At 41.7% G+C, this 18,073-nt stretch overlaps 1 protein-coding gene across 5 annotated transcripts in view; it reads right to left on the reverse strand.

Annotated features, from left to right (window-relative positions):
- Positions 1 to 539: 539 nt before the first annotated feature.
- The window catches only part of SYNE3 (spectrin repeat containing nuclear envelope family member 3), a 65,132-nt gene continuing 47,598 nt past the window's right edge, over positions 540 to 18,073 (reverse strand). For all 5 annotated transcript variants that reach the window (XM_083838124.1, XM_083838126.1, XM_083838127.1 and 2 more), the window contains exon 18: positions 540 to 11,681. In XM_083838124.1, the coding sequence (XP_083694250.1) occupies positions 11,487 to 11,681 (195 nt within the window). In that variant the 3' untranslated portion in view covers positions 540 to 11,486. The remainder of the gene's footprint in view (positions 11,682 to 18,073) is intronic.

Consider the following 18,073-nt stretch of genomic DNA (forward strand, 5'->3'; position numbering starts at 1 on the left):
CAGGAAAGAAAACAGCAATTACTCGGATGCTAATGAGAGCTGTGCATCCGCACACACACGTTGCGGTGATTAGCCTTCAGAGAAGTCAGCAGCAGCTAAAGTAACACACTGCTCGCTCACTGGAGGTAATTCCAGGTTTGAGGTTCTGAAAAAATTCCCCTTTGTCTTAGCAGGTTTGGGACTGAGGGGAACACCACAGAGAGGGAGTGTCAGAGGCTAACGCTGTAAGAAATTATATTGAATCATAATATGGTTTAGCAAATTCACATTTTCTTTGGGTTCTGAAGAATTCTATTCAAACAGCAGCACAGTCTTATAGAAAAGATGACATTTTCTATTAAATCTTACAGGGCTAGAACGAAGCAGGTACTTTCAGCACAACCTTCCTCCAGTGGTACCTGAGCAGAGAGGCAGACAGCAGCAAATTTTATCCTTGCTTCACTTGTTCTGGGTGTTTCTAGGTCAGTCCAAATACTCTGATGATAAGAAATAAGCACAGTGAAAATGTGAAACTGCCCCCCAGAATAACTTAAAAGTCCTTACAAAGAAAAACATGTTTATTTATGTCATTATAACTGCAACATCAATTTCTTTTTTCATTTTTTCATTACAAAAAAAGGATACATGCAATAAAATAAAATACTCTGATGTTATATCCAATGCAACATAGTTCATTGCAAACAGTGGAGCGTCACAGAAGTCACAAGGCAAGGGCTTGGGGTGATGAATTTCCAGTCTCTTTATCCCCCTTGCCAACAACAAAACCACATTGTATTTTATTTGTCATCAAGGGATAAGCTTTCAGAATAATGTGGCCTGATCGCAGGAGGTCCCAGCTGCCATTTACCTATCCAAGAAGAGTCCCGTGGTATCAGATTCTTTTACTTGGGAAAATACGCTTCTGGCAAGGCTTAGGAATAGGCAGTGTTTTTGCAGGCAGCGTGCAGAAATCCTGCCACGTTACACCACGGTCACGGCACGCAGCACGGGCCTCTGCTTCACAGGTGCACAGAAGCCCTGGCTGCGAGTGACTCGAGCCCCCAGTGCTGCTCTGCGGAATGAAATCAGGCCATTTTCCACAATATTGCACCGTAGGTTTCTATTAGGCTCATCTGCCCACGCGGCTTCAACTGATTTAATCTGGTATTTCAGCTGTGGGGTAAGCCCAGAGCACACAGGAGGCGCCCACAGCCCAGGAGGGAACCCAAAGTGCTGTCCTGAGGCACTGAGATCATAACCTCCTCCCCGGTTAAAAGTCCCCGTCCTTCGTTAGAAAAGGGCCTCACTCTGCCACTGCTATTCACACATCATAGGCTCTTATTTTTAATATTTCCTGTGAAATTTCACAGGACTGCTCGTGAAATGAAGTTCTGAACGGTGTGAATGAAGTACGGAGTCAGGCCCCGGACTGGCACCATTTCTAGGATAAACTCCTTTGACTTGCAGTCAAGACTTTTTAGGAAGTGCTACATAACGCAGTCCAGGCTTTCAAAAAAATGACCTGATTTCTTTCCGCACATCTTACGTGGAATAACACTAAAGACGACTTAGCTCCAGCAATTCAAATAAAAAATAAACTCAGTCTTTTTTATGCAGTTAAATTTTTATATGATTTCATAGAGAGTCAGTATACAGAAGCTTCCAGCTCCTTGAGATAATTCTAGCAAATAGGAGGACATGTATGAAAACAAAGAGCTTCAAAACTACATGGAAATCTGTAGAATAAAAAATATATTTATATATATTATTTTCCAACACAAGCAATAGGCAGTTTAGAAAAATATGAGTGTTACAGTCTTTCTGAGTCAACAGTTGTAAAAAGAAAGGATTCAAAAAATAAGTTTAGCTTTTCAAAAAGCCACGTTTTTAATAAGAAAATAGACTGGTCCGCATTTCCCTGAATAAGCCAGAAAGGTTAAGGAAAGGTCCAAGCAAGACGAGGAGTCTGACTTGGACTTGATATCAGCTGTGATAACATGCACATGTACAGAGACAGCTGCTTGGCTCCAGTTTTGTTTACCTTAGAAATGAGCCTAATTTATCACAAATGTATTTTAAAATCATAAATAACATGACAAAAGTGGAACTGGTCCCTGCAATGCAAATAATTGTATTCATATAAGCAAAAAGTGACATCAATCCAGTTATTTTCTTGTGACACTTAAAAGGTATTTTGCAGGCAGCGGTTACATTGAACAGCACATGTATAAACACAGATTATTATTACAGACTCTGCTATCAGCTACTACACATAAACAAGAGGAGATGTTCGTGCTGTAATTGCCTCTAACATTTTTGTTCTACTTGGATATTAACATTTACAAGAAGCTGGGCTGGGGACGCCTGAATTCGAGCCAGGGTTTCAGCAAGCAGAACGCACAGGGTTCACGGGAAGTTGTCTGATCCTCTCCACTACCAGCCCTGGACCCGCAGAGGAGCTCTGAAGACTTTAAAGCCATTCACAACATGAGTTCCTGTTGTGAACAGCCTTGGGTTTCCTCAGCGCCCCAGAGCAGGTGATGTAACATGGGACATAATGGTGTAATTTAGATCTGTATCAATAAACCTCTAATTCTGGAGAATTCCCATTTTAGTTCCATGTCACTTCTAACAGAATACCACAATATTTGCTGACTTTTATATTAAAAGCAGAGAATGGTTCAATTACAGAAAAGTTCACCGCAGGCTGTGCTTAATAACTTTAATACATTCATTAGAAGTTCTTATTAATTTTGTTCAACGTGAGAGTAAATCCCTTCATTTTGCCATAATTTTTGTGACGCACATGGGATATTTATGCACCCTTGAAGGGTGTCTCAGCATATTTCTTTAAATTTTCCTCTAGCTTAAGACTAAACAAAAGCACAAAAACTGATGGAAGCAAGATTAATGGAGTGCTGGTGAAGGGGTCCAAGAGTGTTTATAATCCAGCCTTGTTAATGAAATTGGGCCCAGGACAGCCAGCTGTTTTGAGAAGTGAGGACAGGTCCTCTGCAGAAGCACTGTACGTTGGTTATATTGCTAGTAAACAATAATGCAGTTTCTGGGTCTCCTACCACTTTTCAATGTCAATGCGGTGTTACATCTTACAAAAGCAATGACAGGAAAACGCAACACCCGCGTTATTGCTTGTGTAATTGTTTCACAGTGGTCCAGCACAGCCCGGTAAACAGAGAAGAAGGTAAGAGGCTGGGAAGGTAGCTTGGAGGCTGGGTAGGTGGAAGATTCCAGGATGTTCTCCTGAAATCACCCCATAAACTGAGTGAGCACAAATTAAAAGGAAAACACTGAAATAATGACTCCAATCAAAAGCAATACATCCACTGAGACAAAAACAGTTGGGGTCTCAGAGCAAGACAAAGAGGGGTCTTCTGATTTCCAGTAAGCCACATGTACAAAATGGGGGTTGGTGTTTAAGAATGGAGTCGTTTAGTACCTCCAGCATCCAAATACCTTCAGAAACAGCCAGTGCTCAGTCCATGACTCCCAGGTTAAACTCTTACAAGGTCTGATCTGGGAAGGTGATGGGAAAATCGTCTTGGGTGCTTTTCATCTCGGAGGCTGAAGTCCTAACTCAAAGCTTATTAAAGCTCATTAAAGCTTATTAAACACATACCTCTAAACTTTCCCAGCTTTCTTTCCAGACACAATTTCTTTTAAAAGCTGCACTTGAGAGTTACATTGTGAAGTGGAATGTCACCTTTCTTTAAGTAGGACAATAATTACGCGCCCCATTACATGTATACACACATACATATATTTCTTAGCAGTGGACAGTACCATACAGAGGTGTTCGTATCTGTAGCGAAACCAAGCCTGTGGTGTTCAACGCCTATTGGACTTGACAAAAGAAACAATTTAATTTTGAAGGTGGGGGCCACTTTAGGAACAGTACCAGCTCCTAACCCCAAATCCGAGCTGGAGGCCTCACTGCAACGCCCAGATAACGGCGGGTGGCACCGCAGCCTCCCCTTGGCTTCCAGCCTCTCCCAATTCCCCTCCCTTTTTTAATATATAGCTTATGATTGAACAAAACAGAGTTAAAATAAATAGTTCGCTAGAGGGCTTGATGAATGAGTTGTGAAATCAGCTTGCTAAGTGTGACCATTTTCTTTTTCTTTCTTTTTTTCAACCCCAAAAAAAAATAAAAAAGAAAAGAAAAAAAGAAAAAAAACTGTCCTGGCTTATTCTGATGTCTAACAGCAACATTCAATCCTTCTGGGCAGCTCTGGGGCAGACACCTTTGAGCACACAGCCCTGGGCCCAGTGGCACATGGCAGTGCTCGTAGAAACAGCAGCAGCACGAGGGTAACAGAGCCGAAAACACCAGCCCTCCGTGCTAATTAAGGGGAAATTTTCTGCATGCAGTAATTGGATTACCCATCAAAACCTGCTTGGAGAGAAGGAGAGAAAAAGGGTCTGGGCAGGCTCTGAACAATGCTAATGGCAGGGCTTTCATCGCTAATAACTGTTTGTTAAGCGACACCTTGCACTCTGATTTGCAGGTGTGAATGTTAAGGACGGTCCCTGAGCCAACACGGAAGGCAGATGAGGGCAAGACATGGGCAGGAGACTCGGGAGAGATGGCAGCAGATATGAGCCCCCTCAGAGAGCTACAAAGGCTGTTTTGCTACAGGGGGTGGTGGAAAAAGGCAGAGGATCTGCAGGAGGAGCTGCAAGGGGGGAACGACAAGGCTGGCCACTGTGGGACCAAGACTCTGACCAGGACGTTGGGCTGGAAGAAAACAGAGAGGAGGCAGAATTGAGCGCAGGTAAGGAAAGGGAATGCGCTGCGATTTGTCGTGCAGGCTTCTGTTGTGAAGAGGCGAAGACACAAAATGAAAGGGTCAGGCTGAAACCGAGCTGTGCTGGGTGTGGGCATGAAACTTTCCAATAATCCTTGGCAGGGGGGGCTGAAGACAAGCAGAGTTTGGCAGACGGAACGAGAAGCCTAAGTGCTGCAGCAAGACCGCTGCAGGGAGAGAGGGAAGCTGAACAGGATGGAGAAGTGGAGGAGTAAAAAACAAGAAAAGTGGCCAATAAGTGTTTCAATTTGTTGAAACCAGACCTTATTTTTTGCTATGTGTATCAATGAAGAATTGGCTTTGGAAACATTTAAGAGAAAGGTGACAGGAATGATCAAGTGCATGGGTGCCTTATGAAAAGCAGAGAAGACTGGGTTCATTTACTTTGCAAGTAAACAAAGCAAGCAGACATGATAAAAGAAGGGAAGATAACAAATGGTCTGGAGAGGGTAACACTGGTCTGTCTCTTTCCTTGGATTTGACACACTGGGGCCAGAGAAGGAAAATCAAGCAACCTCCACAAATTTGAAACCAAATTCAGTGGGATACTTTTTTCACCTGGCAGGAAGGATGTGGAACTCATTGCCCTGATGGCTTGGGAGCCAGAAATCCCCTGGTATTCAATAAGGCATCGACTAGGCTCATCCCCAAACCCAGAAGACTGAAGGCCACACCTCACAATTACTTGGAAAGGAACAAAAAAACTCGCCTACCTCAGTTCTATAACGAACCTCTAATTCCCAAGGATCGAACAGAGACCCTCATTATCTTTCTCTCCACAATAGCATTTCCTGTGTCTTTTCCTGGCACGTCGGCGCCTACCACCTACAATTAATCTGTCACTGAGGCGTTTGAATTAGCAGTTCCTTCTGTATTTGGTGAGGAGAAAGAAGCACCCCCAAGGCTCAGATCTCAGCTAGAGTGATGCCCTGAAGGAAGCCTCCTCCACGGTCAGTGAGGTGAAGCTGGACAATGCTGACGGCCACTGTCCCAGTTTTGTCTGGCAGAGCAGGCTGGCAAACCTTTGTTCCTGTGTCATTAGTCAGGGTTGCTCTCATTACGCCAATCCCACCTGTTCGCTTCTTGCACTGAGATAACAGGTTGCCTTTTGAAGGCTTGATGTCTCCTGCTGCTGCCATCGGGATTTGGTACCTTCAGCACAGCAGGTTCACCTCACCCACGGTCTGACAGGAGGAGGGGGGATGGCTCACTGATACAACCAGCTCACATCTGGCGCTTCCTGAAGTAGGATAGGCAACAAAGGTGCCATTCAGGCTGCTGCTCGACTTGGTATATTCCTGACATATCTTCACTTTCTTTCCAGATCTACTGATATCTGTTAGATGCATTCGTATTTCAGATTGGACAGACAAATTAGAAAATAATTAGAAAAAATAACTGTATGACAGTTTGACTGTATGCTTTATATATATACAGTATGACTGTATGTTTTATATATATATTTTTTTGAAAAAGGTATATTCAAGCTATATATATATATATTTATTTTTTTTTTGAAAAAGTTGTATTCAGGCATCTCAGCTTTGTTTCATTTTACCATTGAGGAAATGCAAAATGAACCCCTAATTGTTGTACATACTTCTGCCAGTCAAAAAGTGACTAAAACCTTCTACACAGTTACCCAATATCTATGACTAATCTGATCTGAACCCAGTATAGCCCATTTATAATTGTGTTTAAAAATGGCAAAAATAATAAGATTGGTTTCTGAATGAATCACGATGTCTCTACCAACATTATCTTTAGTATTTTAATAAACTGGCTTCTGAGAGTTGCTAAGCACTGACAGCTAGACTGATGCAATAAACTTGTAATGGCTCAGAACAGGTCAATGATCTGAGCACTACTAAGAATATCCTTGCCAGCCCCCAGTGGCTCTGGAAGAAGCTGATATAGTTCATTGAGTAAAAGTGTTTTCAGCTGCAGGATAGCAAATGATGCTATCCAATGGACAGGAAAGACTCCAAAAGCAGCTTTTACAGCCAGCTGGGTACATAACCTATGACCTGGGAGACAGCTGTGATGCCTGGCGAAGATATATTTGTTGGGATATTTATAATATTTCTTGAAAGTCAAAATACTCTATACTAGGGTGGATAATAAATCAGTTTCAGTCTGTAACCTTCTGCTGACATGCAGAGGCTACCATACGTACATTTGGTGGTGGCCATTTTTTTGGAGACATTTGTTCTTTCTGAGGTCTTTGACTCCCAGTGAAGACGACTATGGAGAAATAGAAATTCTAAGCGTATCCAGTGATCATTAGCTGTTTTTATTAGCTAGGTTAATATCTCAGTTAATATCTCAGTCAGGGCAAATAAGCTGGTACTCGGTTGAAATGATTATCACTCTGCAGATTCTGTGCTAACTGATGTGATGATTTTTATATGCATATAGAACTGAACACTTTTCACAAAAAGATTTCTGGAGAGGGCATATATGAATAATATTTAATATAATCTAAATTGCTAGTTGAAATCAGAGACATGTGGCACAATAGCAATTTTCTACTTCACTGTATTGCAGTCATGGAAAATTCTGTTGAAAGCATCTGGCTACAAAATCAATTACAATTTATAAATTAGGCTTGCTTTCACTCCGAAGGCTGGGTTTGAAGTATGCCCTCGGGGCTGTGCAGAATTCTTACTTTAATGCTTTGGCACCCGACTGTAGGATTTTGCCTTCAGCACTGATGGGTCATTAATATGGTTAATCACCTACTGGGTCCAATAAGGCAGGCAAGAGAGCTTGGACAGAAGCACAAGAACTCTGCTCTGAGAACAGGCTGCGTATCTACGTGCAGTGTAGGCTACATGGCCTGAGCCAGATGCACAAACAATTTATAAGCTCAATCATTTTCAATCTATTTTATAGGGCTTTCACACTCTCCGACAGTGGCTGGATCTGCATTAAAGCAGTGCAAGCACTCAGGTGTAGACACTTATCTGTTTTGCACATCCCAGGTTTTTGGCAAGGGATGTTTTAAGACAGCAGCCCCAATCTGAAGCTGAGCTACAAAACATCTCAGTTAAATAGATGTCAGAGGTGCATGAGCATTTTATAGGCACTAAAGTGAGGATATAATCCCCAAATCATCTGTGATCAATGATTCTGGAATGAAGAACAGTGCTCAAGATTTTAAGGACTGATTTAGAAACAGTATGATTTATTTTGTGTTTCGAGCAATCTGGCCTTTGCTCTGTTTCCTGGAAATTGAACTGAGCATTTTGTTTTCATTGTTCCCACTACTGACTTAATTAATATTTATGCACACCTCCAGCTATCAGTATCTTAAACTTTTCAGAAGAAAAGTTAGAGAATAAAAAAGAAAGTCAACTTTGGACTTACATTTCAGGCTTACTTTTGCTATTTCTAAAATTCCTTAGAAAAATAAAGGGAGTAAAATTCCTTAGAAAAAATTTCATCTCATTGGACAGGTGAGGTCAATAAAAAGCAGTGAAATTGTTCTAAGTGAGATGGAAATCAAAGTCTTGTGCTTCAAGTGGTTTCCATTGCAAAGATATAGAAAGATTCATCACTTAAGTGAGATATTCAGATAACACGAGTTAAAGAGAACAGATTTGCTGTGATTTAAAGCAAAAAACTGCAAGATAACAAAGGATTTAAAGAAGAAAATGAATGTAACCCAGCAGCACAAGAGTGTTTCTCTCTCTCCCTTTTTCTTTTTTTTCTTTAAATCCTGCCACAACACTGAAACATCAAGGTGATGATGCAGTTTTCTGTTATGGTCCTTTGTGTAACTTTTTTTTTATCCAGTTGCATGCTTCCGTAAAAATCATCCAGATTAGAAAGGCTGGGCAGAAAGAAATCTGATGTGAGATTATGTGCTTTCACAGTCGAAACTTGTGTATGCCCCTTCTGATTTCCTCTTGTGGCTATATTTTTACTCATTAAATTTCTTTTTTTGCTGGCATATATTTTCATCACATGGAGAGGCTCAGCAAAACTCAGAGAAGTGCAACATAGCTACACCAGAGGAAAGTGCGTGCACAAGCACACGTATACACAACCCCATACAGCAGGTTTTGTCACTGCCCCTCTTCCCCCACACATCTTTTCCGCTGGAGCATTTCATTAGAAATGGAGCTGTGCCTGATGATGATTAGCTTCTTGCTGCACAGCCACCGGGTTCTTCCCCTGGGGCTGGCAGCAATGCTTAGAGAAGCGTTGCGGGACTGTGCATGGCTCCTGAGCAGCTAATCGGGGGAGTGGAGGAGGCACGTCCTCGGCCTCCAGAAAGAACAGTCGCAAAGAAGGAATTCATTTACTCTGCTCTCTGATGAATTATAGCTCCTCTCCATCTGGCTCCTCCATGAAAGAAGTGACAGGCCCTACCTTCCCTCACTTCTGGTTTAGCTGTGAATATCTTTAGTTCTCCCTCAGCATACAGCCTTTCCCCCCACCTCTCTGTTCCTCCCCCCCGCCTGCTCTCTTACTCTCTTCTGCTGCCTCCTGACACTCAGGCTTTAATTTGCTTCAGTTCAGATCCTCCTCACACTCCCCTTGCCCTCTACCTGAATACCTTCACCTTCCCTGCTATCCTTTGCTCTTTTCCACATCCTCCTCTTCACTTTTTTTTTTTTTCATAAATCTGATGTTTTTATGTAACTCTAGCAAAACCAGGTTAGTTGGAAGCATTACTAGGAAGACAGTGCAAGAGTGCTGATGGCAAAAGAGCCTCCTCAAAACGCTGGCAGAGTCCCTGTTACTTGCCCCATTTTAAATCTTACTGAAGAAAGGGTGTTTTAATATGCAATAGTATCAATACTTGAGCAGGGAGAGGGAATCAAAAAGATTCAGAAATGTTTCCTCTTTAGAGACTGTATTCTTGTCCTTTCTGTTATTCAAGAGAGTTCCTTTCTTAGGCTTTATAAGTTGTTGGACCCCTCTCTTCTCTATCTACTCTTCTTTGACATCTGCTTGTTCCCCTTCACTCTGTGCCCATAATGAGCTCCTTGCTGCTCTGCCTTCCTATTCTACTCGAGTTATTTTTATTTAACAAAACATTCATGGGTTTGTTAAAGAAAAATGACTTCCTCCTCCAATTTCTCAGCTACTAAATAATTTACCTGTGCAACAGATTTAATATTATTTTGGAACGTATTTGGGAAACACCAAGTACCACACGCTGGTATGGACAAGGCAAACTTCTGCACCAAAGCCAGGATGGGAAAAATAACTGTTTCTTCTGTCGGTGTCCCCCCCCACCCCCCCCTTATTACTGAAGCTAAATGAAGGGAAAATAAGGTGTTGCTCTCGGAAATGGCACAAAATTTTAGAAATTACCTTTCCTTTCAGGAATCAATTAGGTAAAACACCACCAAGAATGGTTTCATCACAGTAAAGCTGAGGTTTTACATTAAAAGACAATGTTAAAATGTACATTCAGAAATTTGATAAATCAGGCATAAACCTAGGTAAATAGATGATAAATTGTTATCACCTTGGCGTTCAACCTATATAGAAATCCATGCTTGCCTGCCTTTGATACAGTCAGTTCACATCACAGCAAAACATTAACACATTAACATAAAAATAGACTATGAAAGAGATTTGTTTTCAGGGAGGTATTATTAAAGTAGTTCTGACTTTTGCAATGCTGACATTGAGGCAGGTTGTATCCCACTGTTCAGGCTTTATAATCCATTCCCAAATGAGTCTTTATAAAGTTATAATAATAATAATAATATTAACAATAAAATCTCCACTGCTTTTTTAAAGACAAAATCACTGATATAAGGTTTTGTTCAGTGCTCACAAATTTGTTCAGAAAATTATGACCTGATTTTACAAGTTCTCTATATAGATGTAACAAAAAAAAAGTCTTTTTTTTTTTTTTTTTCCAGCTTTCCTCCTGCTGTATTCTACCTCTCCTGATTCAGGTGGGCTGGAGAACACAGTAATTGGAAAAGAAATCTGGTAAAAAAAAAAAGAGAACAGGAGAAGGCCCACCCCCACTTCTATTTAAGTCAGCGGAAAAATTTCCATTACCTTCTGCAATACCTGCATCCAGATACTGAAAAAACAGTTCAAGATTTTAAATAGAATTGTCCCAATTTTCCTCAGGCTGAGTGTCAACCCCTGCATTCCAACACAATTCTGTTCTACCTGCTCCCCGGTTCACACTCTGGTGCATGTTCGCATCTTCGCATACTTGCTGACTTTGGTTGCAAACATCAAAAATCTGATTTAAAAAAACAAAAAACAACCAAAACAACCACAACAACACCACCATTCAGTGTTCCTTGCTGAAAGATGGTATAAACATAAACATTGCAGGATTATCCCCAAACAGTGGATGAGTGGATGGAGATGTTAGTTTGACCACAGATATGCATTTATATATACTTTTTATATATATATACACACATATACATAATCTCTATATACACTTTATAAATATTATAACAAAATATTGTAAAAATATTATTTTTGCTCAAATACTTGATTAATGTGGACTAATCTTATGCTGCATTTATGTGATATACCCAGTTGATAAGATGGCCCTATTAGAAGCCCTAAAGTCTACAATACTTGCAGTTGTTAAAATTAAAAAAAAAAAAAAAAAGGAAAAAAAAGGAAAAAAAGAAAAAGAAAAAGAGTCTGTATTTCTGAGTCACCTCTTGTCATGCCAAGAAGTTAGGTTGGAGGTGGGCCCTCGTATCTCAGCATCAGGTTGAAGGACCGAGCAAAGTTGTTGGCCAGCGTGCAGCTGTGGGTGTCCTCTACCAGGGGCAGGAGGAAGGCCAGGAGCAGAAGGAACAGGAGGAGAAGTTGCAGTGGCAGTGCTGCCCAGCACACTCGATGCAGGAAGGAGCACACTCCAGAGCGCTTCTGAAAGACATAAACCAAACAATAACTCAGACTGCACTGCAGTATGCCTCAGTTCCTCTTACACCTTCCCAGGCACATCTTAAACTTTTATGTGATGCAAAAGAATGGGAGAAAACACAAAACATTTATTGTTGAACAGCCACAGAAGAGATGCACACAAAAAAGTTACATCACTTTTCCTTATGCTGGTGCAAATCAGGAGTAGCTCAGTTAACCTCATCAATCTAATCTGGATTAACACAAACAGGAGAGAACATATCTGGGGCTACAGAATTCAGGAAATATTAATTAAGAAGCAAGATCTCCACTGGCAGAATTCCTGGATATCTCCTGTCAATAAGAAGAACTGTGTGTGCTTTGAAGAAAAAAAAAAAAAAGGAAAAAAAAGTCCTGAAAAATATGACTCAATAACCCATTAATTTCATCAAACTTGGATTTATACTCAGAACACAGAAATAACACAATGCTGCTACAGCATTAGATAACAACCTACATCACAAGTATGAGCACAGAACATCTGCTGCAGTGGGATCTGTGTTTTTCACAAAAGGAAGTTAATTCGAAGGAGCTTAGGTTGTGTTCAAGCCTCAAAGGATATCAGTACTATAGCAAAATCAGGGCTCCTGGCCTCTGCTGGATGTATGACTTAACAGGCAATGCCTTTGTCCCACTAAAGCACCATCAGGTACAGCCCATGGGAAACATCAGCAGAGAAGTTGAGAAGGATGATGGTAAAGGAAAGCAATCACTCCTTGTTATTTCTAAGGGTCTCTTCTACTGCTTTCTAAATTTTCCAGTCTCTTGCAGCTCTATATAAATGTTTACAGAACTGATTATGAAGGCAAATATATTGTTGTGGTTACACATCACAAGACACTTGTGTTGTGAAATCCTCTTTCAGATGCAGTCGGTTTCCTTCCATTACATCAAATGGCTGATGAGATTTAGTTATTGTATTGGGCAGAGGTAGAGGCAGCAAAGCAGGAGCTGCTTGCTCTATCATTTCAGACCTGCACAGTGTCTCAGCTGGAACTTGCTCACCGACCCCAATGAAAACTCAGGTCCCTGGGCACTGGAACCGTCAATGCGTAAGTGTCAGGGTGCAAGTGGCACTCTGACTGTAAGCACGCTTGGGAACTTTCCTGGGTACAGCTGGCATTTACCCACCCAATTAAGGCTTCACCATCCTGGCTGGATCACAGGAGTCATCTGTTCCTACTGTGTTCTCTTCTCAAACACCAGCCAAAGTACGAGGCGTAACTACCAGTACTGGTGGCACTTTCCCTTCTCAAGTACTGGAGCCCAGACCTGAAACCCTTCATCTCCTCTGCAATTTTATTTATTTATTTATTTTTTTAATTAACAGGTGTAGTTCTGTTGATGGAAGACCAGATGGGAGTTGCATCTGCTCTGGGACAATTCAGACCACACTCCTTCTTCTACCATGAAGATGTAATAAAGCTTAATGGAGATGTTAATGGGTAGGACCCTGTGACCTGTGACTACTCCACAGTTCATTACGGCTATGAGTCTCAGAAAGGTCCTCAAAAACTCAAACTGGGGATCAGAAGCCCAGCTCTAAATGACACTCAGCTGTGTCAAGGACAGCCAGTCTTTCTAACAGCACCTAAAACCTACTTTACAGCTATCCATCCACTCGGGTTTGTCTGGCACCCTACGATGGCCCCACTTCCAAAGGCACTCATGTTGTTCCTACCCCAGCTCTTTTCCTGATCCAACGTCTGATTCAGAGCAGGTCACTGACTCCGCCCTGAGCTCTAAAGCAAAGGCTGTTAATGCAACTTTAAAAAATAAGATGAGATTGAAATGTCATTTGTCAAGTGTGCTGTTCTAAGATCTATGGGAAGGAGCTGTAAAATTGTACTGCCTTTCAAAGTTTATCCTGCAGAAAGAATTAATATGAAACGGCCTTATTACCAAGCTATCGTTTGCTCCCCTTGGAGCTTTCTGCAGGGTAAGATACTCAGGCTAACCACAGAAGATCCTAGCATTAGAAAAATCAGTGGAGGAACTTGTGCCTGGGGGCAGAACTTCAGAGAAGGAGAAATATTTTGTCTTTATCCGCTGTTTCTCTCCCAACTCTTTGCTGGGGTTGTAGGCATTTGTGTTTGATGAACTTCTGTCTTTGCTGCCCAGCTTCTCTGTTTTGTTTGATCACACAGCAAGGTCAGAATCTGTATTTTTGATTCCATTTGTTGCCATGGAAATGCCTCTCCTATCACACACATGGCATTACGATGGCTCTGCAGGGCTGAAGATGAGGCACACAAGCACTGTGAGAGTTTGGTGGTTACAGCAAATTTGCAATGATAAGCCCTTAATATATGAGGGCCCCAACCTGCACACACCGAAATCCATGGGAGATTTACCATTAACGACAGTGTCTGCAGCAGGATTATGCACAGAGACAACTAAATAAAGTTGGGATTGAGAACTACTTATTCATGGAGTTCAAATGATACCCTTACAAATGGATTCATTACTTACACATCCGGGTTCTGCTATTCTTGTGCACATGAATCCTACAGTAATTCTGTTGCTTTGGGCTGGCTGGAACAATTTCTTTTTTATTATTATTATTTTTTATGATAGCACTGCTAGAGTTGTAATAATTTAAGGATAGAAAATTTTGAGAGAGACAGTAACTTTGAAGAGGGGAGATGATACAGTTGGAAAAAGCTCAGAAGCTTCCAGGCACTGATTCCCTCTCCTGGGTGTGAACAAAGCAGCACTTCAATTTGGCTAAGGCTTTTTAAGTCTGTACTGCAAGAGAGATGCTTTCAGGCTGCAGTGACCTGAAAGTACAGCACCAACAGGGAATTGAGGAGGCCAAGGTGAAAACCTCTGCTATGCTGGACTTGGAGTGATCAGGACTGTACAAGTCTACCTGGAGTCAGGACCACAGTCCCAACCCTTTAGCACATCACTGTGTGTTAGAAAAGGACAGTCTGCACAATTCCACCTTTGCAAAAGCCAGTTTGAACATTTCATTTCCATGTGAGATCAAAAGTGGGAACCACAAACCTTGCTACACAGTGGATTTCCCCTTCTCCCCTCATTTCAGCTACTGGTATTAGTACAGTTGCTACCCAGCACCCACGGTGTCTGCAGTGTGTGTGTCAGATCTAGGCTTCACAAAATACTCTGAAACCAAATCCTCCTCTAAGGAAAACTGGCAGAACTCCACTGAAGTCAACAGAACTTTAATTTCCACCATCTTAGAATAACAGCTGGAATACCTGGGTACCGAGCCAAAGCATTAAGACATTTTTGAAACACACATGGAAAAGGAATAGGTCGATATTTAAAATGAAAATATACTTTTAAAGTTCACCATCAAAGATAAGCGCCTGTTCCCTGCCCCTTATCCCTCAACGTATCAGGAGAAGCATGGATTGTCAAGAGGCAGACAGCTGTGTTTTGTGTAATGCTAAATGCATGCTTGTTACCAAATGAACTGCACTGGCTGCGAACATTCACATTTGTGCTTGATTCATGCTGGGGTGTTTGAATGACAAGCATCGGTTTAGATCTAGGGAGTCCTCAGCACTTAAATCTGTTTGCAGTTAATAACTCCTTACCCAGTGCACCATGAAAAATCACTTGGATGAGAAACAGCAGAAAAGCACTTTAGAACTTGCTACAGAATATTCCTCTATAAATTGCTGAAGTGCTTTGCTAAAATTCAGTGCACTCCCTGGTTTGCTGTTGACCACATTCCAGGACGTGCAGAAACACCCAGTTAATCTGGCTCTATGAGGAAGCAGAGGAATACAGCATCTGATATCATTCTCATTAGTGGGTTTTGGCTGCTGCTTGTATGTCACCAGCATGTCCGATAAAAGTCATAACTACATCACTGAATCAGGGATTCAGTACAGAAGATCAACTCTGGATTTCTTCCTCTGACCGTAGAGCATTTCACTGAGATACCATCTGAGGAGATGCACTGCTATCTGAAAACTCCTGTTCTCCCCATGGATAAAGGAACCAACTCCTTCATATTCTCAGCCTCCAACCGCTTTCAGCTCTGGCACTTTCCTGAGCCTATGTAGCTTGTCTACCTTGTTAACAGACAATCTTTCTTCCAGGTACCTTATCCAGCTTCTCCTTGAACCTATGCAAAATTTTAAAGTCCAATATCCTTCAGCAAGGAGTTCCATGGGTCAACTACTAGAGGCATGAAGAAGTCAGCCTTGAACCTAGCTCCTAGTTCTTTCTTGTGGAGAATCTGTCCCCACCTAAATTCTCTGCACCGTGCATGACTTGAAAGCCCCCTGAGCCCACTGCTCAGACAGGATGAATCCAGGCCTGTATCTCCCCAGTGGGCAGATCACAACATAATGGGCTTAACCTATAGTAACAGGGACAGAGGAAGAACACCTTAATAGGAAGAACAGACCTTGGAAGGGATCGCCTACATGGGTGTGATTTCTGCCACCTCGTCATTCCTTTGAGTACAAGCAGAGCTGCCAAGAAGGCAGGAACAGCAGTTTACCATACTTCTAAATGGAAGCATGTCATCATCATGTGCCATCGCTTTTTTTTTTTTTTTGGTAAAGCAGTTGCCTCTGGGAGGCCATGGCTTTCTGCCACTTGAGATACCACTAGAAACATAGTTGCTGCTTACAGAGGCAGGTTACTGCCAACCAGAATAGATCAGCTCCAGGGGGAGCAGAGGCTACTCTCTCAAACCAAAGCAAATTGGACTTTTACCTCTGTGTGAGACCATTTATAGGTGGGCTCCTCATCAGTTCTCAGTTCAGAGCCCTGAATATCCCTCTCTGAGATAAGCAATATTGCAAATCACAGCTTGTCTCTTCAAGAGAAAAGGACTTTTTTTTTCCCTCCTTGCTGAGGTCCCAATTTGGGGGAGTTGGATAGCACTGCCCCTACAGAGCTGAGCATCCAGCAAGCTGTAGGACAAAGCTATGGCTCACTCCCACACACCACAGCAGAAACCCAAGTGTCGAATGCTGTCAGTCAGGCCTCTGCAAAAGGACAGTGAGCCACTGGGTTCAGAACCATACTTTCCTAAACATAAACACTGCCCAGGGTAGGCAACCAGCAGTGAGGAATGAGTGAGGATGGCTGGGACCCTTCAGAGTCCTGTGCTTATCATTCTCCATCTAACAAAGGGCTACCAGAACGTGTGTGCTGAAGGAGGTTAACTGAGGTCACACAAGCAATTTCAGCTCTGACATTTTCTATCTTCAGTTTGCTTGACTTTGTAACCTCAATGTTCTTCTCAATTTTGAAGAGGATAAGTGTATGCATGTAAATAAGTAAGCATACAGGCAAATTACAGGCTTTTGTTTTCTCCCTGAGGGGAAATCCTGAGTACCTCAACACGGATGGATGGTTAACTAGAATCTCTGATGAAGGCTTGATTTAAAAGAAACGACAAACACGGAAAAGCCAGCAGTTCAGATCTGAGATTTCAGCAATCACACATGGCAGATATTTCAGATTTTCTGCTGCGAAGTCACTTAGAACTAAGTCCGGTGCCATATGTCGCTGTGACACAAACAGATTTACAAAGGTTAGCTTCTGCATGCATAAACAACATGCATGCTTTTAGGATGAGCATGCCACTGGACAAGGGCTACAGCCTGATCCATTAAAGCAGCACTCATTTCTATAATTCTCCAGGCCTGTATTTCTATAATTCTCCAGGCTTCTCCTTAGCAAGCATAAAAAGTCCCAGTTTGGTCCCAGCAGTGGAAGCTGATTTCTCTTTACCCAGGAAGTGTTTGATGTGGGGTAAAAGACAGAAAGCACTGTGGAAGACTAGTAAAGCAGTAGGTAGGATGGGTCATTAAAATTTTCTTAGTTCTATGTTATGAGAATATGGTGGGCCAAATTTCCAGCAGGGTAATTTCGAAGCACTTTTTCACACCCAACAGCAAGGCAGTGAGTTACACTGAGTCCCTTAAGTATCACAAGGGAAGCATTTGAAAAACTTTCAGAACAGGGTAAGAGGTTTTTAAACCAGTGCTACACAAATCCGTGCTCTGGAAATCCAGTCAGTATCAAGGAAGGATGGTGGTTCTTTACTTTGATTTCAATCCCTGACAAAAAATACCTCTAAATAACTTTATTAAAAAGATATTTAAATCAAGGCTTTTAGCTTGCAATTTAAAATCATAGCTAAGGTAACTGTTCTAAAAATCAGCTAGCAAGACACTTGAGGTAGTCAATTTCAACTTTTTAGAACAAGCTTTTCTCATTTTGTAAAATAACATTGATTTGCAGTGTATTTACCTTTAAGATATATTTATTGGCAGTGAAATAAAATCTTTGCAGTTTATTTTTTTCCCTTAATCCCAAAGCGTTATGTTAAGCTACAAAGTTGTTTCTATTTGTATGCA

This window comes from Anser anser (assembly GCF_964211835.1).
Source record: "Anser anser genome assembly, chromosome: 5".
NCBI classification, from domain to species: Eukaryota; Metazoa; Chordata; class Aves; order Anseriformes; family Anatidae; genus Anser; species Anser anser.